Raw genomic sequence first — 25,591 nt, 5'->3', positions numbered from 1 at the left:
TCAATAACCATGACGGAGGACGTTGTGGATATGCAGCCAACGGACCAGCTTATAACCCGAACCTTCGGTGGTACGACGATTGGTATCGCCGATATACGACGCACGGCTCAATTGGCTCGGATAACCAATTTTTGAGGGATATCGTGCCACCACCACGCCCTCGCCAGCAGCAGGCTGGTGGCTCGGGCGGCTCCGGCAACGGAAACCGGTCGCCCGGCCAAGAAAATGGCGGAAACCGCAGGAATAGCGGCGGAAGCCAACAAGGGTCCCCAGAGTATCGAGAACCATTACCGCTTGTCAGTCTTTAAACTTGACGCCGCCCAACAATGGGTCGGCTCGGAGCAACTCCCCGGGAAACGCCCAAGGTCGATGAGCTCCGGTGACTCGTTCCACCTCCAACTCATTCGACCTCCACGGTGACTCATTCGACCTCCAAGGACGTGAAATTCGTGAGTAGCCCAGCGAAGCTCCGGGAAGACGTATTCCTGGAAGAAATTGATAAACCATATCGGTGTATCATCTGTCAGGACAATATTGACGGAGTGATACGAGCGATAAAAACTCATCACGACCTTACCTGGTCGGACAACAGACCGTCGTCACCGTCACCTCCGCAACCTGAACGGAATGTAGACCGCTTTCCGAAGACCCAACCGACAGTCATCCGATGGCTGAGCAACACAGGCTCACAACCAATCGACCTTGAGATTCAGGGCGGATCGAGTCGACTAACCCAACCGACGGAAACGACCGACCAACGTCAATCGACCACACAGGTCGAAGACGGTAACATACCGCATGTCGGGCATGAAGACGGAACAGCCGTTAAAAAAGAAGACCATGAGTTGGACGGCTGGGATGTACAAAAAACGAGCGATTCGGCGGCCACGGACTCCGGTAACCGACCTTTGTAAAAATCCAAAGAAGACGACGAAGAATTTGACCCGTCAGTCCGACACTGCAAGACGGACACACCCAGAAAAGACGACTCAGACGAATCATCATCGGAGGATGAAGAACCGCCATCCGCCGAGTGGTTACTCGGCGGCCGTTAGTGTATGCCATTCCTCTGCTTGACCTATGAGTTCAGCCGCCAGGTCGGCCAAAAAAGTCTGGTCGTCTTCGTACCACTGTTGGGCTTGCCGATGCAGGCTGCGTATTCGTTTGAGCCACCCGTGGAGTTTGGTGTGGTCACCATCGAACAACGGCATTGGTTGCCTGCGTCCGTGGGCCATTGCTCATACCATGGCAACATGTGCGGGGTCCTGTTCCAAAGAGATCTGCTGCACCACGGGCGCAGCTAGTTGTGCGACCGGGGCGGGTGGTGGGTTAGCGTGCGGCATCCGACCTTGTTGGTTCTGGTATGCCGCATGATGATAGTCCTGTTTATATTGGCCAACAGATCCGCCCTGTTGCGGATGCGGTGCTTGAGCCTGGTCTGCGTAACGGGGCTGTTCCGGCTGACCTCCGTACTGGTTTTGTTCTGGAGGTGGTGCTCGATTTTATCTCGGCGGCGGCGGATAGAATCCTCTCGGTTGTTCGTGGACTGCTCCGTACAAGTTGGGTTGTGTTCCCTGAGCAGGCATCCGACCTTGTGTAGGTCAGTGTTACGGCATTCGACCTTGTTGGTCGGAGATAACGAGTCGACTGGGGTTCATCGTAATATCCTCCTGCCGCTGGTCCGTCGTACTATGTGACCGAGTCCGTGCTCGTCCAAAGTCGAACGTTGTAGATTTCCCATGTCTGGCTGGGAGTTCGTTCGTTTTCCCAGCACCCGACCTGTATTTGGTGGACGGTATGCTTTTGCCGATGGTCTCGGTAATGGGAGATACGGGGCATCTGTTGTCCGATCTGCTCTTGATGCATTGCTCGGGTTAGATGCGTTCGATACCGGCGCATGCATTGTTGTCTGCGTCGAGTAGGAGGTGCTTGTGTATGCACCAGCTGACGTCATTGTCAGACACGTTCGACGTAGGCACATGTGGTGTCGCAGTCGACGTATTGTTCCGGTTCCGGTTCAGGCGGACTCGGTATGGTCAGTGGTTGTGGGGGCGTTCCGATCCTCGGGTAGGTTGTAACAACTCCGACGAAGTAGGAGGTGGTGTTCTCCTTCTTCTCCATTTCCTGGTGCCCCACAGGTTGTCGCGTATCGTTTGCGACGGATGATAATCCTGTGCCATGCAGGTTTGATACGAATGAGGTTCAGCCCGGCTTTGTTCCAGGTGTTTCTTCTCTTACCTCAGACACTTTGTTACAGTGTCCATTTCATCCATCTGCCGCATTATCTCTGTGATGTGGTGAGCAGCCTGTTCGCCGAAGTCGTAAAGTTCGACTTCGCGGGCCTCCAAGTAAACGATGCGACTTCGTAGCGCCTCGTTCACTTTCGGAACTTCAGCCAAGCTGTATTTCAGCTGAGCTCGGGGTTTCTGTTTCTCCTTAACGACATCGTTAAGTCCATAGACCTGGTCGACCAGCTGAACGTTCGTCTGTACGAGGTCGGCATTGGCTGCCCCGTGGTTGGGGGAGTTCGACTGTGGACTATCTTGGTCGATGAATCGTTGTCCAGTTCTGACCAGGAAAAGTTCCATATCCGATTGTAGTCGATCAATATGTTCACGTTGCCGGTCGATCTCGTTGTCGGCCTGCTTAACCACGACTATATATCTATCTATCGATTTCGTTTGATAGACTTCGGCTTCTTCGTTAGCCTGGTTCCGTTGCTGGTTGCTGGTGAAATGCTCCTGCTGCCGTTTCCGAGGCGACCAACGCTGTTTGTACGTGGACCAACTTCTTTTGCGCCTCGCCGAGCGCTTTCTGCGACTCGTCAAGTTCTCGTTTCCAGCTCGAAGACGGCCGCTGTAGACCGCTCCAGCCTACCGTTCATTGAAGTGACTTCGTCCAAGTGATATCGACACGGTTGGTCGGTACGCTTCAATATGGCGTTTAGTCGGTCGATTTCTCGTTGTTGAGTGGCGATGGCTTTGTTAGCGTCGACGATATCACGTTCCCATCTCTTCCGTTCGAGTTTAGGGGTATCTTCCGAGTTCATGATCGATCCTTCCGCCGAGTTGACAATCTGCTCTGCCAAAACGATCTGTGTGATCAGTTTACTGCATCTCGCGCGGAGCAGGTGGATATCTTCGATCTTTTCGGGCCGTGTAGCCGCGATCCACTTTTTTGCCGTATATTCGAGTGCGCTAGCTTGATACCCGTGATCGTCCATGTGGGACTTCACTGGTGTTGTGAAGAAGCCTTGGTCGGCTGCTGTTGACCGACTTCTTTAGTTGATGGTTGGTCGACCTTCTGTTGGTCGACTTCCATATTCGGTTGTCGTTGACCGACTTCCTTGGTCGGCGAATTTTGACCGACCTCTGTGTTTGGCGATTTTCGTCCGACTTCCTTAGTCGCCGTGCCCATGTGGGGCGAGGTCGACTTCGGCGTTTCTTCCGTCTTGTTGAATGATTGCCGTCCAAGCTCGGTGGCTTTTGTTGCCGTTACCGAGTCCTGAGTTTTGTGTAAGCTTGACTGCTGATCGGCATGAGACAATGTTGTATCAACCTGCAGCCGTTCCGCCTCCCCCACCCGGGTCGGGTGGGACGGGGCTGCTGTATCAGCTTGGGTGTCCAGGAATGTTTTATCCCTGGCGTTTTCGAAACTATCATCCGATGTTGGATTGGAGTCGGCGAGAAGGATCCGCTCGTTGCGCCTCTCCCGTGCCTCAGCCGACTTGGTTGAGTTCGTTGAGGACGGCTGACTTCCTTCCCGACCAACGTACCGGAGTGAGCACGACGCGGTCGTGTTCGCACGCCGGGAGTAATCCTTGCTGTACTCCTTGGCGTATTCGTTCTTCTTAGGATTCGACATTGTTGTCAAATCGCATCGGCTCCGATCGAGCCTTTAAGACTTTGTTAGTTAAAAACGTAAAATCGAACGATCTCTTCTGTAGAGATGTTCGATGTAATCAGGACTTCTTTCGGTTCCGGAGCTTCCGAGTGTCAGGATGTTCCGACGACTTGTTGTTGTTGTTGTTGTTGTTATTGTTGTTGTTGTGGTGGTGTCTGTTGGTGACTCAGTACACATGGTTAATATACAGCACAATGGTACAGTACAGTACGTTATAGTAGTACAGTTTAGTACGCCCATACTACTGTAGTGACCACTATGACGTCACAGGGTAAGTGGTCTTGCACTTACTGCCTACGCACAGATAGCGAGCTGCGTCCAAAAAATACAAAAAATGGTAACTTACCCTATGTTACGCTATAGGAACTTTCCCCTGCACGCTGATTGGCTGACCTTAAAGTACTAAAACGCGGTCATTCTGACGTCACAAGGAAATTCGAGAATTTTGGTGCTATTTTCCGCAAAAAAATTAAATAATTTTTGATCGGCCAGAAAGTTTATCCGGTCGGGTTTTCAAAATGTAATCCGCTAGAAATAGGTTTTAATAATTAGGAAATTTTTCTGGCAGTCGGAACGCCGTTAGAAATGAGAAAGAAGATAATTTGCGACCTGTTGCCTATTAGCCTTTGTCTGCTTGTCTAGACAAGTTCGTTGACCTAGAAGGTCGGATATTCGACGAAAGTAAATTTTTAAGTCGGTTTCTCCGTTAGATTTTACTTTTTCACCGTTGGAAAATTTAACCGTTGGAAAAAATTTAAAAAAAATCCGAACGTTAGAAATAATTTTCAACCATTAGAAAGTTAAAGCCGACCTAGTTACGGCTAAAATCGACATAAAACCGTGACTTTACCAGTGTCGGTGTCGATGTCAGTTCTGGTCGGCTTCCTCCGTCCGAGGTCGGAAATCCGTCGTTTTCGCGCTAACATCCGCGAGTAAAACTGCGGGTCAGTGTTCAAACTGAAGGTCCCCGTATGATGGAGTAATCCTTCGCGCTGCAGACTCTTGTTCGAGTCTGGTCCGTCCGTTGGGAGGGAAAATCCGTGCGTGCGGGATACGTGCTCTTCTTATGTAGAAGAGACGAAAACTGTGCTCACCAGCTGTGGCAGGAATCACTTCAGTGAGCCCTGTTTATCCGCAGCTGTAAGACGATGAGATCTGTCTGATCCACAGTCAAGGCAGAGGCTGCTTCAGCAGTCGATCTGACAGTGACTGAAAAGGTTCCTGACGAGTTCTCGGAAATGAAGCCTTCACCGTCTCCTCAAAGGTTCCGTAGGAAGGAAAACCAGAAAGATGCTGCTACCATGTAACACAAAATGGCGAGGAGCTCACGGAAGTGTCTTTATTGACAAACAAAGGCTGACAATACTGCGTAATAGCAGGAGAAAGAACAAAGCACGTCTGGCTAATCTAGCACGTGGTTGCTAAAAGGGTTCTTGAGCGTCTGTCCAGGCGTGAACAGAATGCTGGCGGCAAGCACGTGCGTGATGTAGTCCAGACATATCAGTTGTGTGATGCGCAGACTGGACTCAATCCAACGCGAGCTTATGAACGCTGATTGGTGCTGCGAGAGAGGGACGAGAGAGCACTGCCACTCAGTGTATGCGCTGCGTATATCCGCTTCAGCGGATGAGTGACGGTATGAGTCAATGCAGCAGCACACATACGTACAAGTGAGAGAGGCGATGGGGCATGCAAGTGAGTGCAAGTACGCCCTGTGTGGGCGGAGCACCACGCGCAGGCTCGTACGCCTGACACATTTCATACTGCTTTTCCAGAAAATTAAAAGCTGTCGATGTCTAGGTGGGAGAACCACAGAGCTACTGACATAATACATACATAACTCCACCGCGTGTGCTAATACCAACCTGACCGCAGTCAGCAGAGAAGCAACTCAGGAGATCGGTGTTGTTCTGTTGCCAACTCCCGTAGACAACAGTGCCACAAACACGCTCTCAACACACTCAATACCACACTACAGGAATACCATCACGTAACATCCGCCTAGGTGCACACTACTGCTTTCCCTAACTGTAAACGAAGGTCACTCACACCACAAACACCAACAGGATTACACTGATGTTACTTGTTATAATGTTTTTGATGTTCACTCCAACTCAGTCACACCATAAATAACCACTTATCAGAGATCAAAATTTCTTAGTTCGCATAAAAACGTAATTTCAAGATATCAAAAAATTTCTGAAATTTATTCTGTGTTCTGAAACATTGCCTAGGAAGTTCCGTTAAGGAGACAGATACACTGCGTGGACAATCTCTCGATTGTGTAGCGGCAGGTACGGGATAAGAAAGAGGAATACTGGGATTTAAAATAATTTCAAATTTGTGTATATAAAAGGAATAATAATAGTAGGGGAAAGAATTTTGTGAGTGTATGAACGACATGACAGGTTGTGGGTGTTTCTTTACTACAGTTGAGACCTTGAAAATTGCGCGTTTAATCTGTAACTTTCCATAGGTTTACACAGTCATTTTGGTGGTAGTAATTTGTGTAGTAGTAATTTGTGTAGTTAAGAAAGTTGATTGCTTAATGAAGCGAACTATTATGTTTTGCACTGATAGTCTTGAATGTGTAGTAACAGGTAGTTTGTATATGAGATGTAGGCTGGGACGCACATTAAAAGGTTGTTCGAGAGAATGTTAGGTTTAATTGGTTTGTTGACTTTTGAGTTCGGTGGGTATATTAGAAGTTGAGGAACCTTGCGTTTGAGTTATTATGGATTTGACGAAGTATATGCAGTGAGGAGAATGTTTTCTTGTTGGTTATTTTCTGGTGGCCGGTTTAGATTTCGGAAGCGTACTGATTCAGGCTGTTGTGTTTTGTTTGGCTTTGGTCTTTTTAGGTTGAGTATAGTTTAGTAAGTTTGCTTCATAGATAGTTTCTTAAGTATTGTTTTTTTTTAATAAAATAATTGAAACCGGTTGTGATCGCAAGAAATACACGCGTGAGTATGTGCGAGATTATAGAAAAAAACCGCAAAACGGAAACTGATGGTAATTGTAGCAAGGAAGATAATGAAGTAGTGATGATGTTAGACATGAAAATGTGAAGTTAAAAACAAAAATGTAAACTTAACAGTGTCAACAAAACACAACAATTCAGGACGAAATCGTAAAGTAATGCTTAAGAAAAGATCCGGACAACCATTACACATTACCATACTCCGCAAATGTCGTTTAGCACGTTCCCTTTACAAAAACTGTCCAATAATTGTCCAAAAATTCTTCAATAATTTTTTCTAAACATACCAGAAAACACACCACCTTTAGTATTCCGATTACATTTTGTTTTTTAACTTTTACATTCTCATATCTAACATCATCACCACTTCCACATTATCCTCCCTGCTACAATTATCATCAGTTTCGATTTTGCATTTCTTTTTATAATCACGCATATACTCACGCATGTATTTCTTACAATCACAACCACCTTCCATTATTTTATTAAAAAAGAATTCTTAAACGAAAATAATGTATGAAAGAAAACCTACTAAACCATACTCAACCTAAAAAGACTTACCAAAGCCAAAAAAAAGACAGCAACCTGAATCAGTAAGTATCCACAAATCCACACCGGCCACCAAAAAATAACCAACAAGAAAAACATTTTGCTCACTCCATATACTTCGTCCACTCCATAATAACTCAAACACAAGATTCCTCAACTTCTTATATACCCACCGAAATAAAAAAATCCATTCAATAAACCAATTAAACTATACATTTTCTCGAACAACCTTTTAATGTACCTACCAACCTACTTCCCATATACAAACCACCTGTTCCTACACATCCAAGACTATCAGAGCAAAACATAATAGTCTGCTCCATTAAGCAATCAACTTTCTCGAAATTTCTTGAATTTTTCACAATAATCCATTACTATCCACAACCCGCAACACACTCCACTTCCTGTAACACTTCATTAATCACTCAAATACGAACAACCAGAAAGTCGAATATATTTATACCCTACTACAGTAAAAATCCCTTTATCTTCACCCAAATTCAATGTAGACCCTTTCTTCGCTACACTGGATTAGTACACCCTTTCTTCATTATCACTTTTCGTCAAACATATCACCTTTAATATAATTTACTATATTATTAAATTCTCTATTCAGCACTTTATATTCCTACCCCTTATATTCTCCACATACAATATGCTCCTGCAATGTGCTCCTACATATGTAGGAGCACATTGCAGGAGCATATTGGATTACGTTTGTTTGGGTACTACAATTCCGTTTTTTCTCCTCCAAGAACCGATGAAACCGATGCAATGTGCTCCTGCATAATGTACGAGCACATTGCAAGGTGCTCCTACATAATGTAGGAGCACATAATGTAACCTAAAAAAGATGCCGAGCTAACAACGCCATCTACAAGTTTCACGCATCGTTACTCGACGCATGTCACATGACTCATGTCACATGACTGTTAGGCCCCACCGCTTTCTTCAACCGGCCGGACCCTTCCGTACACTACGGGCGCCAAAAATTACTTTTGTTTACACACGGATATCGAAGACCAAAAACCGAAACTAGTTTCATATATGCTACGACTGATTCTAGTCGTATACCGCATATAAGAACCTGTCACGGTTCAATGAACCTGCCACAAAAAACGAATGCTGCAAATTAGAAGATCAAGTGGCAGTCGCGACTTGGAGCAGCCAGCCAGTCCACTGCACGTAGGCGCGTACGCGAGGTGGCTGCCGCACACCAGCTGGCTTACGCGTTCCTCACCAGTGCGGGAGCATCGCGGTGATTGGCTGTGAAAGCCTGTATTTTTTCTGTGTACCAGTCACTACCAGATGGAAACAGCTATTCGGTATTAGATACCTTATTGTACAAATACGTCCCATCTCCACATTACGAACGTTTTGCAGGCGCAGAATAATTTTGTCAGTATGTTTACCTTTCATTCATCTTGTCCTCGGCAAACTAAATTCTTTATGCAATGCTCTGTTCAGCAAGTTGTTGTAAACGTAAACGAGACATGAAATAGACTGTAAGCATATCGATGATCTTTGAAAATAATTGAATTCGTTTAGGGGCTTTAAGCGACAAGCGGCGTGGCAGAACGCATCGGCGACAAACACGCCCCGGAAATGTGCCTGGCTGCTCTGGAAATTTACCATCAGGGGCTGACGATTGCGCGATTACAAGAACGACCCAGCTGTGGTTCACAGCTGTGTCGTTCTTGTAAGCGTGAGTGATGGAAAAACTAAACTAAACTAAATTCGGTTAAACTAGAAACTGGTTAAAAGCTTTAGCCGCCTAAATCGGCTTGGTTAAAACTTTTAGTCAACTAAATTTTCTTGGCTAAAATTTTTAGCGACAAAAAGTGGCTTGCTTAAAATCCTTAGTCGGTTAACCAAAGTTAACCGAAACTAATAAATATAATTTTTATATTGCATAAAGAATTGCATAAAGAATTTAGTTACAATTCAAAGTTTTTTCATATTATTTTTTTTTCGTACGGTCTTATCATTTATGTACCCGATCACGATACTAATGCTGCCTAGTACCGGCATTTATTAATCATCCGTAAAACACAAGCTAAACCTAAAGTCTGAAATCAATTACAAATAAAGTCGCAATTACAAATTTCATAGCATTATGCCCGTTATGGAAATACGAGTAAATTGCGTCAGTAAATAAAAACAGACCGTAACGACGGTGGCTGGTAGCTGGTAAGGGCCGGTAAAGCAGAATGCCGAATTGTCAACCGCCCGCATACTGCCGCTTGCTGCATGGAAACTACAATTGCTACAAACAGCCGGGTTCAGTGAAATTAAGAAAGCGTGAACGGAAGCGCCTGTACTGCCGAAGTTCGACCCGACAAAACAAATCATCATTGAATGCGATGTAAGCGGAGCCGACTTGGCGCGTTGTTTTCCCAGGACGGACACCCGGTTGCCTACGCCAGCCGTGTATTACATGGACGGAAACTTAGCTATGGAGTCACCAAATGGGAATGCTTAGCCGTGGTATGGCAGTGCAGAAATTTATGCACAACATCGACCACGGACCGTTTCCCGTAAGGACGGATTACCGAGCACTGCAGAACATGCTCCGATGCGAGTTGAACCGACCTGGCATCAGCCCTCGACTAACACGGTGGGCCCTGGCTCTACAAGGAAGGGACATACCCATCAAGTATCAGCCGGGAGTGTTCTGCGACAATGCGGACGCCCTATCGAGGTAGGAAATCGAATGAAGAGACGACAAAGATCCACACGACGAACTGGGTCAAGTGCCCAGCTTTGAGGACTTGAAGGATGAAATCAAAGTCTGCACAGTACGGACCATCCGACGACAGAAAGTCAACGCTCGGAAGAAGAGGCTGAGAGACGAGAATGCAACGTCATCTCGGATTGGCATAACTTAAGCACCACAGAAGTACGAGTCATTAACATACCAGCACCGGAGACACCGGAACCGATCATTCGGACCGTCAACACGGTGGAGGAGACGGACTAGTCAGGCCCACTTGGCGAGGCACACGTACCGCCCGCGGAACCGAACATAAAAAACTCCGAAAAGCACAACTGCGAGAGCCGCACCTACAAAAATAATTCACGAACTGGAAAACCACGGCACATTCGACCGTAAGTTGAAGTTACCAGAGCAATACCAAACGGCTCACGGAGTCCGGATCAAAACGATCAACATGAAGCTGGAACGATGCATCGTCGTATCGCCTTTTATGCGGAATAACATTATACGGTCACTCAACAACGGAAAAACCGAAAATCACTTTGGACGTGAGAAGACAGTGGACGCTCTGAAGTTGCGGTACTACTGGGAGTTGATGTCATGCTATGTCAACGAATGGATCGACAAATGCCGACAGTACATCATGGCAAATAAGCTCGGACGACCACCACCGGATAAACTCCAAAAGACGTAGGTTGATGAAGCATGGTATCGCATTCATGCAGAATTCAAAGGACGCTTACCTGGGACGGACACAAAGAGATACCAGTACATCGCAGTGGTCGGTTGCTTACAACACCGCAAAGGAATTTGAAAAATTCTTCGTGGAAGATCTCCTGCTGAAGTGCGCAATGCCGAGCCTGATACACTCGGACAGAGGAACTCACGGCGAAGACGTTCGCCAAGGTCGCACGGATTTTTGGCAGCCAACACACGCTTGAAACAGCCTACCACCCAGAAGGCCAAGGACAAGTTGAACGGCAAATGCGGAAGATATGGGACGGAATACGACAGGACCGACACCGACGTGAAGGACTGCGACGTAAAGAACGGACACCGTTGGCACCGAGCCATACCATACGTCGTCAGTGGGATGAACAGAACAGTCCATGGCCCATGCCTCGACGAAATTTTCGCCATACTACATGTTGTATAGTCGGGAAATGACCATGCTACAGGACGTAGTAACCGGAAGAAATGCACAGGATCACTTCACCGACTAAAAGCACTATATTAGGCGGATAAAAGAACTACTTCAACGGATTCAATAAATAGCCCGCATCAACACTGATGAAGCATTCGAGCGGAACCCCGAATGTTACAACAAAAGGAAGTCAACGCCGACCTTCAGACGTAAGGATAAGGTAACGGTGGACTATCCGACTAAGGATCCCGCCAGGATGGAGCGATCTGACGGAGTTTGGACGGTTGTCGACTATGTTGGCCTAAATCACTTGTTACTCCGATGCGAGGACGGACGTGAAGTCACCGTAGCCGTCGACCGAGTAAAACATTACCAAGCCGAAACTAGCCGACCGGTAACTCGGTCATCTGGTCCGATACAACCGGATAGAGGAACATGATCTTTGAACTGGCCAGATATTTACAGTAAGGTTTTCACTCGAAGTGGAAAATGTACACACGTAATATACCAGTAGTAGCAGTGCTAAAAGTAGAAGTACGAGCCGTAATAGCACGAAGTAAATCGCTGCTGATCACCGCCAGCGAGTATGTACCGGTTACTGAGTCAGGAGACGTAACAAGTGGATAATAATCAGTGATCAGTGGCTGGAAGGCAGATGGGCTGCTTACAGGAGCCGGATTGTATGTGGATCAACCTTGAACTAACAATTATGCGGGCTCCGCGCCGCTGCTGTAACCTTTGTGATCTACAGCCACGAATGACAACAACCGACTTATTAACAGACATAGAGGTCCGTTTTATAGGCGAACACGTGGAAAGCGCTGCCCCGACAGCCGGAGCCAACTTCGCAGGCTTTAATTGCCGGGTGACTGTCGGCACACGCAAATAATTCCGTCAAAAAAATTGCGAATGCGCCTAAAATGTTGGCGATGAATTAAAATGTTATTCTCAATTTGAGGAGAATGTTTGTATAAAGGGATGGCAGTACCTAAACTGGTCAACTGTATCAAAACGTCAGGCACAGATTTAATTTTTTTCCTGCTTCACAGGATTTTGAAACCTTGGCTCAGTGTAATTCACACTTTTTTATGATTGGATGTCTTGGCTTCCTGATAAAATACTTGAAAAAGCGGTTGCGTCGACTAAATATGAATATCCAAAAAATTGTCCATACTTTTCTGCATATTTTAACAAATGCGGGCATAACGTTTTAATTTCTACGAAAAATCGGATAATAAAATTAATATAAGAACATAAGAAAACAAACGGATATCTTGTAACAAAATATCACCATAGTGCTGTACTGCCATACATAGCAGTGTTGCATCCGTATGTGCGTCACAGTCGTCAGAACAAAACTATTGGCTGCATGCTTCCGACTGTCTTTTTTGTAGCGGGGGTACCGCCCAACACAAACATGAAAAAAGTTGCTTTTTTTAAGGTCTTTTTTGTCTTTTGTTATTGTCTTGTGCATTCCTAAACCTCAACTCTCTCTAACAGTTTTTGTTCGTGAGCACAGTCTGCCATTGTGCAACCTACCTTTAAGTGCTTTTCTCAAATTCTGTTCAAAGCAGCTCCGAAACAACATTTATTCTGAGAGCGCCTTAAGTCAAGGCGTACGCAAATACAGTACTTATTACACGCAATTCAAAGAATATTAAATTTTTATCCGTAGCTTTCACTTACGAAAACATGAGAATTCACCCAGAATGCTGTCTGTCGGAACATATGTTGGTCAATTTCGAGCAAATGTTTTCTTATAAGCATAGGTAAATTTAATATATGCTAAGTTGCCCGACTGTAATTCGATAAAACTTAAAATTTTTATTAAATACCAATTTAACATTTATTAGATCATTGCCGTTAAAACGTTAATTGATACAGTACTATCATAAATTTGTTCTTACAGTATTTTTCTAGGTATAGACGTATTCAGTATTACGAATACAGACTGTATACGTACTTCTATGGTTCTACCGGCACCAGCATCCGTCCGTCTGAAACCGTCTTAATTTTCGCCACTAATTTTTTTTTATTTCTGCTGAACTAGAGGACCTTCGCTGCGCTCTGGTCGCAAAACAGTACAAGTAGTACTGATAATGTGGATTTGTATCAAAATGTTGAAAATTCGCCCTAGACAAGAGATGGCACCACAATCGGCGCCTGAAATAAGTGTACTACTTGAGAAAATTGTAAGAAACAAATTTGTACAGCACACTCACGACGTTTATACTGGCGTAGGACGGATTATCATGCATGCAGAAAACTTAACGTCAATACAACACCCGAGAAAACCAGCAATTCCATGCCTCAAGGCTCAAGTGGCCCAGAAGGTGACCATCCTAGGTAATCTCGTGCCACGATCGCTTTTGTCACGTTTCCAAATAGCTTTTCGTCGAAATTGCTTGGGTTAAATTGCTCCCACACGTTAAGCGGTGTATCGTTGTAATCAAACCTAAACAGAAAACTTACTTCGCACGTTTTCGTATGGTCTTACGCTGAAAACGTAAAATCAAAGTAAATAGTTTGCTTTTTTCAATCCTAATTGGCATTTACTAGTAAATTGATTTTGTTTCAACCCTTAACCGTTGGTCCGTTATCCCAGCGTATCCGAATAACTTTGTCTCGATTTACGAAGTACGCGTTAATGCGCCTTTTGTAAGTACTCGTATAATCAAGCACTACAGAATCAGTACTCGTACAGATATAATGTATTAAAAAGGACTGGTAACAACCGTTTGACGTCAACACTGTCGCATACACGGGAGGGCGGCTGCCATAGTGGCAGATACGCGTTTTTGACTGTTTTTTTGCCAGATTTCTCTTCTGTTTTTAGCCCCCCCCTCCCAAATATGAGTTACATAAATATCAACATAAATAAGTTCATAATACCTGCGTAGACTCTAGCGATTTCTTTACGATATTGTAACGGTAGAATTTTTACTATTATTCTATACCAATAACCGTTAACACTATCTGAGTTCTGAATTCTTGACCACCTTGTCGGTTTGGACGTTTCTAGAATTTCGAAAGCGAAATTTTTTTCCTGCATCCTGATACGTTACCTACTTAATAAGGGAACATTAGGTAAGTGACCCGGTACATGGTACCCAATTCGTATAAACGTACGAAACTTCCACTTTCGCGCAGTCCCTAACACTTTCTTGTTTTGTTTTATGACATTCTGTAGCCAGAATCATAGCACAGAAATCATCTGGCTACAGATTGTCATAAAAGAAAACAAAAGATGTTTGGGAGTGCGCAAAAGCGAAAGTTTTTGTGCGTGTATACACGAATTGGCCATTTGGCCATTTGGCGGTTACCCATCACTTCGGCCGTTTTCATTTCGGCCAAAGTTTTTCGGCCGCGATTCAGTTCGGCCGCCGTTCACTTCGGTCGCAGACTCGCAGTAAATTTCGGCCGGCGCTCCCTTCAGCTTCCACATATTTCGGTCGTCAGTCTACGCGCCTAGGCCTATCTGGCCCATTTCGTACCACTCTGTAAAATCGGCCCGTTTTTTTTGTTCACTGTATTTCACGTATTCTTATGTATTCACTATTCACATGTATTTCTGTCTGTATTCACGTCGTATACTCCATTATTTTGCTTTTGCAAGTACGTCTGACTACGTACCCGTACGATCAAATTCCATAACACCGAGTATAAGGAATAAGTCATACATGTTGCGAGATGCCCGGCAAGGGGCAGGCAGCGCCACACCGTCCAGATCTGACAATGCTAGTCGATCGGGCGAATAGTGCCGGATAAGGAGTAATGCAGTACTTCTAGTATGTTGTTCTTAAGGACAAACTGCTGCGCCAATTAGTACGTGACAAACTAACACTGAGGGTGCTTGCGTAACATCACCCTCAAATTAAATTAATTTGAATACCTTCACTCCCCGCAAACGTTGGCCACTAAACAGTTGCGATTTTGCATGAAGAAATAGGTATGTAGTATGTACTTACGCTGTATGTGTTTAGTACTAGTAGTTAAGACAGGCCGATAGACTGCTAGCTGGCTGCCGAAATATACCTTGACGGGCAAGGTAGCGAACAAGGTAATCTGTAGAGAACATTGACAAGGTAGCGGGCAAGGTAGCGAACAAGGTAATCTGTAGAAAACATTGAAAAGGTAGAGAACATTGACAAGGTGATCTGACTATCTATACCACGAGTACTTCATAGAGTTTGACCTTAGATATGCATGAAACAAATTATTTCAACTGATCAAACAGCTAGAACAAAGAAAATCCAATTACCGAGAAATTTAATTTAAAACTTAAAGACCCCATTTAAATTTTATAATTTATTCGAATTTTACAAAAATGGACACCTTTGGCAGCAATAATGGACAAACTATTTTCAATGATGGACACTGTCCATTAATGGACACTATTTCAGTCTTTGCGGCCTCAATGCGACGCACTACAGGCCAACAGCATGTCAGCATCATAAGAAATTTTAATATCAATTTTATTACCCAGGATTGCTATCATTAACCCAGTAACTTACAGCTCTAGCAACGATATAAATCCTCCCCATCGAGCGTCATAAGGCGGAATTGTTCGAAGCCAATTGGCATACAGTTGTCTCAGCTGATTTGCGACCCCAACATCCAAGACGGGACATTGTTCGTTTAAGGCGGCTTTAAAACGTCGTACGATATTCTTTATACCGTCGTGGTAACCGTCTAGTTTTATATAAGGAATGGTTATGAGCAGGCGTACGTTATCATCAGCTTGACAGTAGCCCGGCATACTAAAGGCAAAATGCAGATACCGGCGGTGGGGGATCGTAACGGTGAAATCCAACAATATTAATGTTCTGCAGCGTCTAGCAAACCGAAGCGTCATCGGAGTGGACTGCAAAATTGCTGAAAACGGCAAAGAAACTTTCCGATAATAGTTCTTCACGACGATGATCGAAAAACATCTGCTTTTTATCAGCAGAAAAGTAGAAACAACATTTTCCATTCCTGACATCTCATGATCTTCGACCATGTTGAGCAACGCAAGAACCTTCGTATGGCTTTTGATGCTCTGCTCTAATACGAATCCAGTGTAATATCCTTTTGTGTCCCACCGGACGATTCTTTCAGTGCAGATATAGCGGAAGTCAATTGTAGTAAATGTATTCATGAATGAGAATGCGTCGGTTTCTGCTAATGTGTTCCACAAAACACACACCCTAGATATTGCACAAAATAATGACTAGAAAGCACTTAGCGAATGCCGCAGTTTGATCTGCAGGATGAGTGCCAACTAGTAGCGAATTTCTCATTGTAAAAAATGGCAGAGACACGTGCTCTAAGATATAGTAATTATTTGTAAGTTGATCGTAAACTACACCGCAGTTCTACTGATTTAAGTTTTGCATTAATACGAGAATACTTTTAAGCACTTCAGAAAACTTCAAGAGAATTTAGTAAGCATTAAAAGGGACCAAATTGGTAAATGTACAGGTATGACGCAATCATGCAAAAGTACAGGCAGCGCATATGGTGTAAAATGAGTAGATGGTCGATCTTACCGTCGGCTGTAGGCAAGGGAATGAGCATCCAGAAGCGCCAGAATTTCTGCCATGACATCCAAAGACCGGATACCAAGTGACAGCAGAATACTTTCTGCAAAAAAGAGCAAACTTTCAACATGAACATTTTTACTAGTACATACTCGTATCATGTTCCTGCCACGCACACGTACCGAGTCTACTGTGATGCCGGCAAAAATCGAAACAGCTTAACTATCTTCAGCGCCGAAGTTCAACCAAAAAGGCCATCACAAAAAGCGATTGGGACCATGCAGAAGTAGTTTTACTCCTGGCCTTTATTTGTACTTCAAGTAGCACAGTTAAGTTAAAATCGTTGCGTTAACCCGTTGACGGGCATTGGTGTCTGGAAACGACAAGGTGTTTGGAATTTTTTTCTCATTGATCGGCAACAGTTATTCGTTATCCCATAACGTAATAAGCAATAGGGGACTTTAAAGCATCAATAAAATCACAATTTAAACTTGTGTCTTAAGGTAATTAAGAACAATAGATGCGCAAAAATCGCTAATTTTGAACTTTCTGACCTCTCGTAGGTTTTTCTAATTTACTAATTAGTGGATGAATAATTAAAACCGAGATAAATCAACAAGATACGACTAACGACCCTTTACTCAAAAATGTCTAATACAGAATCTAAAAGTTGAATCATAGATGACCACACTCAGCACAGTCCCTCAAAAACGTGTGTCGCTTGCCAACACCATTGCCCATGAAGGGTTGTGAATACACGGGCGGGCGCACTTTCGACAGGTTATTTTCGTTACGTAAACGGAATAAGTTACTGTGGGTTCGGACGCCAAACGTGCGCCATGTGGTTTTGGTTGTTTAAAGCTGGCAGAAAATGGGGTTGCTGAACAGCACCCCGGGCGGTCGGAATGGTGGTCCTGATGCTTTAGTCCTGATAGTAATTCTACCGCCAGTGTACGTAGCGCTGTAAATGGCTGCACAACCCTGCACTCTGCTGCTCTCTGCCTTCGACACGAGTACCAAATACCGCGCTTGGGCAAGCAAAGCAGCGCAGATTTAAAGAAACATGCGTCACCTTTACAACAACATTACGGATGCGTTGCTACTATGTTTTAACATACTCGTACTACCTATAACACTACAAATTACTGACCTTTATTCAGACCGGAAATTTAGGGAGCACAGCAAATTAACTATGGACCCTAAAATTTTGGGGCGCATAGAAGTGACCTTTATCTATACATTCTGCGTAGCTCGCGAGCAGTGACTTGTGAGCACTTTCAACTTTCGATCGTCATCGCTGAGCGGTTGGTGATAAACCATAAGTTTATTTACAGCAAAGTGCAGCCACAGGTGATACTTACCACTACCAAAGTATTCCCTACATTAAAATCAAAATCAATCATAAAAAAATTACATAAAAATTTTATACATTAACGGTCGTAGAGGAGAAATTTCTGTTACTGTCCCAACTTGGCGTAGCAGGGCTGTACTTATGGTCAATGCTGCGTGCACGGGAAAACACGGGTGTTGGCTGCGTGCACGGTGTTCGGACACGGGCGTTGTCTCTGTGCACGGCATTTTAAATTTGAGTTTTTTAGCTTTATGTGTTGGCTGATTTGATTTTTTTTACGTTTTTCGAATTTTGATCGTGACAACGTTTAATAGTTTTTCACGTTTTATTCAATCAAAGCACGTTTTTCTACGGTAGTTTTTCTATCATATTTTTTCATGTGCTATATACTCTAATTGTAAGGTTAAGAATACTATGGTTAAACGCAAATCCGCGTCGAAAAAACGCGGATTTGCGTTTTTTCGACGCGGCATGATACAGGTGGGAATGGTGACAGTTACATGCTGCCGAAAAACGGCTGACAAGTGTGTTCGCATCGGATTCGGCTCAAAAGTGGCGTTCCAGGATCCATACCGAAAACGAATGCGGTAGCCATGAAGCCCGCTAACCGTTCCCGTTGCTTTTGATATCTCAGTTTTACCACTTCGATTTTCTGGTCAGCATCAATACGGAGAACCACTCTTTACCGGGCTGCCGCGTAAAAAATTAAATTAATAATAAATAAAAATTTAAATAAAATAAATTTCCCGTGTCTTCAGCCAATACCCGTTCCCAAACTCCGTGCACGCAGCCAACCCTCGTGCGGGCCCAAAAAAGGTCACCCGTGCACGCAGCCGACACGCGTGCTTACCCGTGCACGCAGCCATAATGTATGACTAAGTATTTATAAATCATTTAGCTATTAACAGGTTGTAGAACGTCATAAACATTTCAAAAAAGTGTTTTAATTTGGTTTGCGCAAAAGCGAAAGTTTTAGCATATGTATATGAAATTAGTACCAAGTACCGGCACACTTCCTTTAAGACAGTTTCGTCCATTGTACTCCGTTTGTCTTTCCAAAAATGTTAATGAGGTGTGACGGCAAAAAACTACCAGAGAATCCTATGTAGCTTGGTTAACTGTATACCAGAACGGGGCTAAAAATTCAGCCAGAACTGTACAAGACTATTTTATCGCAAATACAGTAATAATGGGACAGAATAGCCACTCTTCAGTCATAATTCACAGTGCATCAAATGGAGTCTTGACAAATGGCAGTTGCAAGTGCTTACCGTTTTTTGTTGCTTTGGCGCAACACAGCTGCATCTCCCAACGGTTGGAACGATATGAATAATACGAGCCCTCACTTTTCAGCAAACAATTTTCGGCAGCTAGCAGTTTTTCGTGAATTCCATCCTCCCACCATGCTTTACCGCGCTGACCTTCCCGGAATGTCGAAATATCTAAAATAGTGATGGTAATCTTTTTGGCACTAAGTCCCACATACAATCGATCGCGGATGTCCGGAAATGGAGTGCTGATCCTCTTCTGATATTTCCCGAATGCGCTGTCCAAGAAATTTGCGACGTTTGATTCATTGATTGCCGGCAGAGTAAGTGAGTCCGTTAAAAGAATGGTATGCTTTCCGAAATGGATCTGATTTCGTTGGTCGCATATTGATGAACAATTTTCGTCCGGCAATTCTTTCACAATCTGCCAGCGATGCACCAGTTGGAATGTAGGCTTCTGTTCCGTACAAGCCTGTCTTTCCGTTGTAATGTAACACATATACAAGTTGTCCCATCCACACTTTCCGACTTTTCTTGCTGGTTGGAATACATACGCACCTTTCCATTGCTCGTTCTCGCTCCGCAGAGCAACTTGGACATCAGGACCACTGCTGTCCTCAATAAGATTATGGAACCACACGAACCGGGTTTGCACCCACGAAGGGCAAATCACGGCACAATCAAAATCAATATAAACATCATCCCCTTGGACATCCTGAAGATATCCTAAGCAGAATACGCCTTCTTCCAGCTTCACCAGTACTGTGTTTGCCAAGTTAAAATGCTTGCCGGAGTATTGTCCTCGCCTAAAGTACCGGCTTTGGGCCATCATGAAAAATAACTTGAACGTTCTCTAGATATCTCGAAAAAATTTTGAACTTATGAAGAACGCAGCATTAGTAGCGATTGCACGGTCCTAAACTACTAATTAAAACGTGGCATGCATAACATAATGTTACCCGTCTTTCATAAATATTCAGCTTAACCGTAGTCTAGCTGAACAGACAGACAGAGAGGTACAGATAGAGAGAGAGGTCCAGCGGCGCATATGTTAAAGCCTTCGCCGATGCGATGACTGTGCAAACAAACCGTTCTATTGTCTTGGGACCCCTTGAGTCATAAACCAAGGGATCCCTTGAAATGGGCAATTTTCATTAGTCGTTGGTTGGCCAATGACAAAGGGTAAAAGCAGTTCCAATATCGTTTTGGAAATACCAACCAAGCACATTTCCAATGAAGTGCAGTGGTTGTGGAATGACATTGTCACAATTCATATGCTGTATACGGCATAATACTACGATTTCAGTAGTGATTGCAAGTTGCTATCTGTACGAGTATTGTACAGGTTTATTTGTAATGATATATATTTCAATAATCTTTTTAACTTAATAGTATTAAGCACGTACTTTCCTGAAATGACTTCCACCCATAAATTTGAATCAAGCCATTGTGATTCATTGTTTGTTTGACGACTGTGAGTCTGTGGCCATGGACGCAGAAACTCCGCTATTATAGTGTTATTATCCTGAATGTATCCCAGATTTCCACTTTTGTAAAATCCCTTGTTTGATTTTTGTTGTTAATGACTGTTGATGTTAACCTGTGATTTTGTTTTGTGGTTATGGAAGCTTTTTTGTTTATGATTTTGGATGTTGATTGTTTTTTGTGATGTGTATTCTGTAATCAATAAAATTCTTAAATTGTATTTCACGTATAAAGATAGTATTATAGTAAACGACCGCCGTAAAATTTGCACTGAAAGATTTGTTAGTTGTTTAAAGTATTATTATGAAGCGGCCGCCAGGAGTAGTCAATATCTTAAAGTATTCCTGTCCAAAAAATGGAATATAAGTTTAACGGTTGCTGTGCATATACTGTACTGTACTTAATGGATGTTTATAACGCGGCGCAGTTCTAATGTTTTTGATTTATTAAATATTTAATTATGCTATATTATAGAAAAACTGTTAAATTATTTTACCGATTGCGAATGTGGTGCGTTGTTGTCGTAGTTAAAAACTGCTAAATGTAAATGGAATGTGAGCCAACTGGAATACGTGAAGCATGCATTAGCCCTCCTCTCTCTAGTCCTAGTCCTGAGGTGGGGCTTGTGCTCTTACAGCGCATCAGGCGAAGCTTCCCTATACAGTGAGAAGACCTGCTATGTAATACAGAGCAGGCCGGTTCAGCTAGACTACGGCTTAACCCGCAGTCAAGCTTAACAAGCGAGTTATATATATCTCTGCCTATCCTTTATTCAGCTTCCCTTAGTTCACAAGAATGCCAGAACTACATTATTATGTTCTGCCAGCTTCAGTTCGACGCCTGCCCCCGATTCATATTACAGGCAATGTCAGGCATTATTGTAGTACAAACAACGCTCGGCGCCAGACTGACTTTCATGGTTTCAGAAAGAAGGTGGCTGTGTTGCGATGACTCTCAAACCGTCACATATCACCGATGCTTATCATCGCAAGTGCTATAAAAATGGCAAGCGGTCTGACTCAGACCCGTTCTTGTGTGATAACCGTTCGCTGTTTAGCTCTGCATCCCTGCCCAATTCGCCTTTTTGAACCGATAGGTCCTGATCACCTGGTCACCTCTCTACTTCCTATCAAAAGACACAGGAGAGGGCAGAGTTGGTCAGACTGGTCAAAATGCATATGATCTAAGTTGCCACATGAATGGGACAGTCTATTTTCCTTTCTTTTACTACCTTTTCTGTATGTGATGGTGCTGATTATATGTGATTTCGTTTCGCAAGGATCTGGTAAAAAGAAGGCCAGAGATGCTTTTTCATATCACGCGGCAGCGGTTGCGATGTAACGGTCGTTCTGTGATATGTAACTTTTAAAGATCGCCGCAACACGGTTAATGTCAGGCATTATTGTAGTACAAACAATGCTCGGCGCCAGACTGACTTTCATGGTTTCAGAAAGAAGGTGGCTTCATATGCACTGTAAAGTCTCTTTCATATGCATATGCACTACGGTTATGCTTGCCCATCGCCCTGCTCAAGATGCTTTCTTGTTTTACGTACATAAGTCTGTCTCAGCCTTTATTGTCCTGTGGTTGGTACAAATCGTCAATACATGTAGTTCACAATTTCACGAAAACAATCAAACAAAGTGCTACGTAACCGACAACAAGGCAACATTTTGGCGCCGCAAAAAGGTCAAGCCGACCTGCACATCACAAAGGGGCCTAAAAAAGAATGAAGTAGCAAAAGCTGATTGGACAACTCCGCCCACTCCAAATGCCGATGGCGAATGGCAATTGCACAGTCTTTGCACAATACATGAAACACAAGAAAGTCGACACACAAATACATGACACACAAGAAACACAAGTAGGGCGATGGCTTGCAATATTGCCAATACACTATTCCTGGTTCTGTCTATTTGCTTTTGGTGGATTTGGGAGAAGTAAACATAGAAATAAATGAAAGATCTAAAGCTAAAAACTGCAACGCACACAGCACTGAGCATACTCGTATGCGTGGATACATGGTTTCCACTTCACGGCATTATTTTAGAGACGGAATTACTGTATTATTACAAACTAGTACCGTACTGAATTTGCATGGCACTTTCGTGTTAAAACTTCAACGAAAACTGCTATAAATTATACGGCAGATATATATTATTATTATTATTACGGCACAAGAGCAGACAACCCCAAAGGGACTCAAGTCTGGTCGAACAAAAAACATTTGAGCGCTAATGTAAGTATTTAAGACCGATCGACAGATTTGAGTAGGAATTTAAAGGCAGGTACAGAACTTGCATCAAGAATTTTAGGGTTAACAGCAGTAATTTTATCAAGCAGACGCTTTAATCGAAATTCCATAGTCGCCTCTCCAATATAACTCTCCTTGCCCGTGCAGCGTCGACTCTTGCCGGTTTTCGTAAATTGTAGTGCATGGTGTTGTCTTTCACTTTGATCATGTCCAGGAGGTAGGCGGGAAGCGAAAATTGACTCTTGTTCCAGATCTTGTACAGCCACACCGCATTGCTCTGACGCCATCGGTCGAATATGTGAGGGATACCCAACTTCTGATACAGTTCCGGAGTAACCGGCATCTTGTAATCAGTGATGGTTTAAAACTATATAATCCTTCTTATCCGCAGTGTTGCGACGGCAGGCTGATTTTGATGTCCAAAAATCTGTACTTGTACTGTACTTTCTCAAAAAGGATACTTGAAGGGTGCTGAATTTCCTAAAAAATTAGTTCATAGGAAACATCAGTGCATGTAGTTTTAAGGCGAGGTTTCCAGCGGTTATTCATTTTGGGGCTTGCAGCTTATTGTAAAGAATTACTGTAAGTCTTCTCTATCAGAATATGGTACTATCGTTCAAGAAAAAAATTTGTTCAATTAAAAAAAGCGACCTTTCGTGACGTGTGTCGAAAGAGGATGCGCATTTCAACAGATAGAACGCGATCAGAGGCGATTCACGAACAATAGTGCGCAATGGGTTTAAAACGAGAATGGCGCATTGTATTTTTCGCTATTCAGTTTACGCAAGTCACCGGTCGATTCACTAACCGGTGGAACATGGGCGATTCACGAACCTTTCCCGTACAACATTATTTTGTATATTTGTTTTACTTACTGCAGTAATCAACCAATACGTTGATGTCGATTTTTATGACTTAGTTAGCGCTGCCAAAGTTATGATCCGAACTGATTCAGAGCTAAAGTGTTGGTCAACTGGAAACAAATTCCCTTTTCCCGGTCAACCTGATACCTTGCAGGGAAAACAGGGCCCGTTCGTCAGGAAATTTAAGCTTAGCATGCATATGGCGTGTATGATAGTATCCTCGATAAGTTATTGCCGGCTGATAACGCTTTGTCGTAATAGTGACGAGCTAAACCATTTTTCATCCACCAACGAAAAGGGTATCGTGTATAATTTATTACTTAAAATTACTTACTTATACATGTACCAGAACTAATCTGTGGTAAAATTAAACGAAAGTGCTATGCGCCCGGAAAAATTCCGGGCGCATAGTTAATTTGCTATGCGCCCGGAAAATTTCCTGGCACGTAGTTAAGTTGGTCCAGTGTCCGAGAAAAAGAAAGACCACCTGGCACCGGCCTCGGGCTTTATCAGACGCAAGGGTCGCAAGCGGCCAAAACACCAACCGAGCCTCCAGTCAAGCATATGTCTAAAAGAAGGAGAACAATCGGTGATTTTCCGCTATCACAGCCCTCATCTAACCAACCAGAAAAGGTGATGCTGCAGGGAGAACATCAGCTGCAAACAGTCAAACGAGTAGGTGAGAAATGGGCAATTTGTCGGGTGGATATACTTGACCTCAGCAAAACTGGCTACCTCTTGGATGTCCGCGTTCTCGATGTCATCTGCTACCTCTGTCGTAGTTTGCTCAAAAATAACAAATTAACTGGCCTCCTTGCACTTGGATGGGTAATGAAGTGCCACCGGCAATATCAAGTTGTGCAGCAAGTACGAGCGGACTTAATGAATGGGGCGACACTAATTCAACCACTTTATGATCCAGGACACCACTTTGCCACCCTAAAGACGTGTTGGGTACCGGAACCGAAGGTTACGATCTTATATAGATTCTCTTGGATGGGAGCCTACAGATTGGACAACGCTGCAAGCTTGATGCTTATGCAGCCAAGGGGAAGAAATGCGAATGATCTTCCATCTTTTCCCCGGCAAGCACCGGGTTCGAACAACTGTGGTGCATACTCGGCGGCATTTACAGTTGATCATGTAATGTCAAAAACACCCGTCGAAACCGCAAACTATGCCGACGAAGTTCAGTTCAGAGGCTGGTTAAACGAAATTATTCAAACCGAAAAATTAACGAAGCCACCCAGGAAACGGGGCCCGAATAGCCACGAGAAAACAGAGCGCCGACAAGCGGTTGTGGTGACCACCAGCGAAAGAGAGAAAATTCGCAAACGACGAAACATACCTCAGATAATGCGATTGGATGAGAAGGATGGAATCCCGATCATAGCCTAAATGTTACAACTAATAATAAATTGTTTTCAAATCCATGAAGCCTTAATTAAACCACGAAATGTGTTCAGCTCAATACGAAATCAACTGTATTGAGAATTGCAAAAGTGCCAATATACTGCTACGAATGTGCGGTTATTTAACTAATAAAATTTGTGAAC

The 25,591-nt window shown here is 43.8% G+C and overlaps 1 protein-coding gene across 6 annotated transcripts; it reads right to left on the bottom strand.

Annotated features, from left to right (window-relative positions):
• Positions 1 to 13,336: 13,336 nt before the first annotated feature.
• LOC129594211 (uncharacterized) lies at positions 13,337 to 20,414 on the bottom strand. 6 transcript variants are annotated; one of them, XR_008691172.1, is made up of 5 exons: positions 19,437 to 20,414; positions 16,824 to 16,917; positions 15,807 to 16,481; positions 14,926 to 15,406; positions 14,609 to 14,790 (listed from the first exon to the last, which is right to left on the bottom strand). XR_008691172.1 is itself a non-coding variant. In XM_055490825.1 (5 exons), the coding sequence occupies exons 1-5, from the start codon at positions 20,263 to 20,265 to the stop codon at positions 15,187 to 15,189; spliced, it is 1,749 nt and encodes a 582-aa protein (XP_055346800.1). In that variant the 5' UTR covers positions 20,266 to 20,414; the 3' UTR covers positions 14,609 to 15,186. The 6 variants fall into 6 exon arrangements, 4 of the variants coding, with proteins under 4 accessions (XP_055346801.1, XP_055346800.1, XP_055346798.1 ...); XR_008691173.1 differs by having other exon boundaries at positions 14,609 to 15,406; positions 15,807 to 15,984; positions 16,074 to 16,481; XM_055490825.1 differs by having other exon boundaries at positions 14,609 to 15,406; positions 15,807 to 15,984; positions 16,054 to 16,481.
• Between the last annotated feature and the right edge of the window lie 5,177 nt (positions 20,415 to 25,591).

Source organism: Paramacrobiotus metropolitanus, unplaced genomic scaffold, assembly GCF_019649055.1.
Source record: "Paramacrobiotus metropolitanus isolate TYO unplaced genomic scaffold, Prichtersi_v1.0 Parri_scaffold0000066, whole genome shotgun sequence".
Lineage (NCBI taxonomy): Eukaryota > Metazoa > Tardigrada > Eutardigrada > Parachela > Macrobiotidae > Paramacrobiotus > Paramacrobiotus metropolitanus.
Note: the sequence above shows the minus strand (reverse complement) of the source record. Positions and strands in the feature narration are given on the sequence as shown.

What these genes read in the sequence shown, in the direction of transcription:
- LOC129594211 (XM_055490823.1), bottom strand. Translation starts at nt 20,265, where the DNA reads ATGATGGCCCAAAGCCGGTACTTTAGGCGAGGACAATACTCCGGCAAG. An exon ending in TCCCTTGCCTACAGCCGACG is followed by an intron (nt 16,482 to 16,823) that starts GTAAGATCGACC and finishes TGCAATATCTAG; the next exon opens with GGTGTGTGTTTTGTGGAACA. An exon ending in TTTATATCGTTGCTAGAGCT is followed by an intron (nt 15,407 to 15,806) that starts GTAAGTTACTGG and finishes TGTTTTCTACAG; the next exon opens with ATTACCTTGTTCGCTACCTT.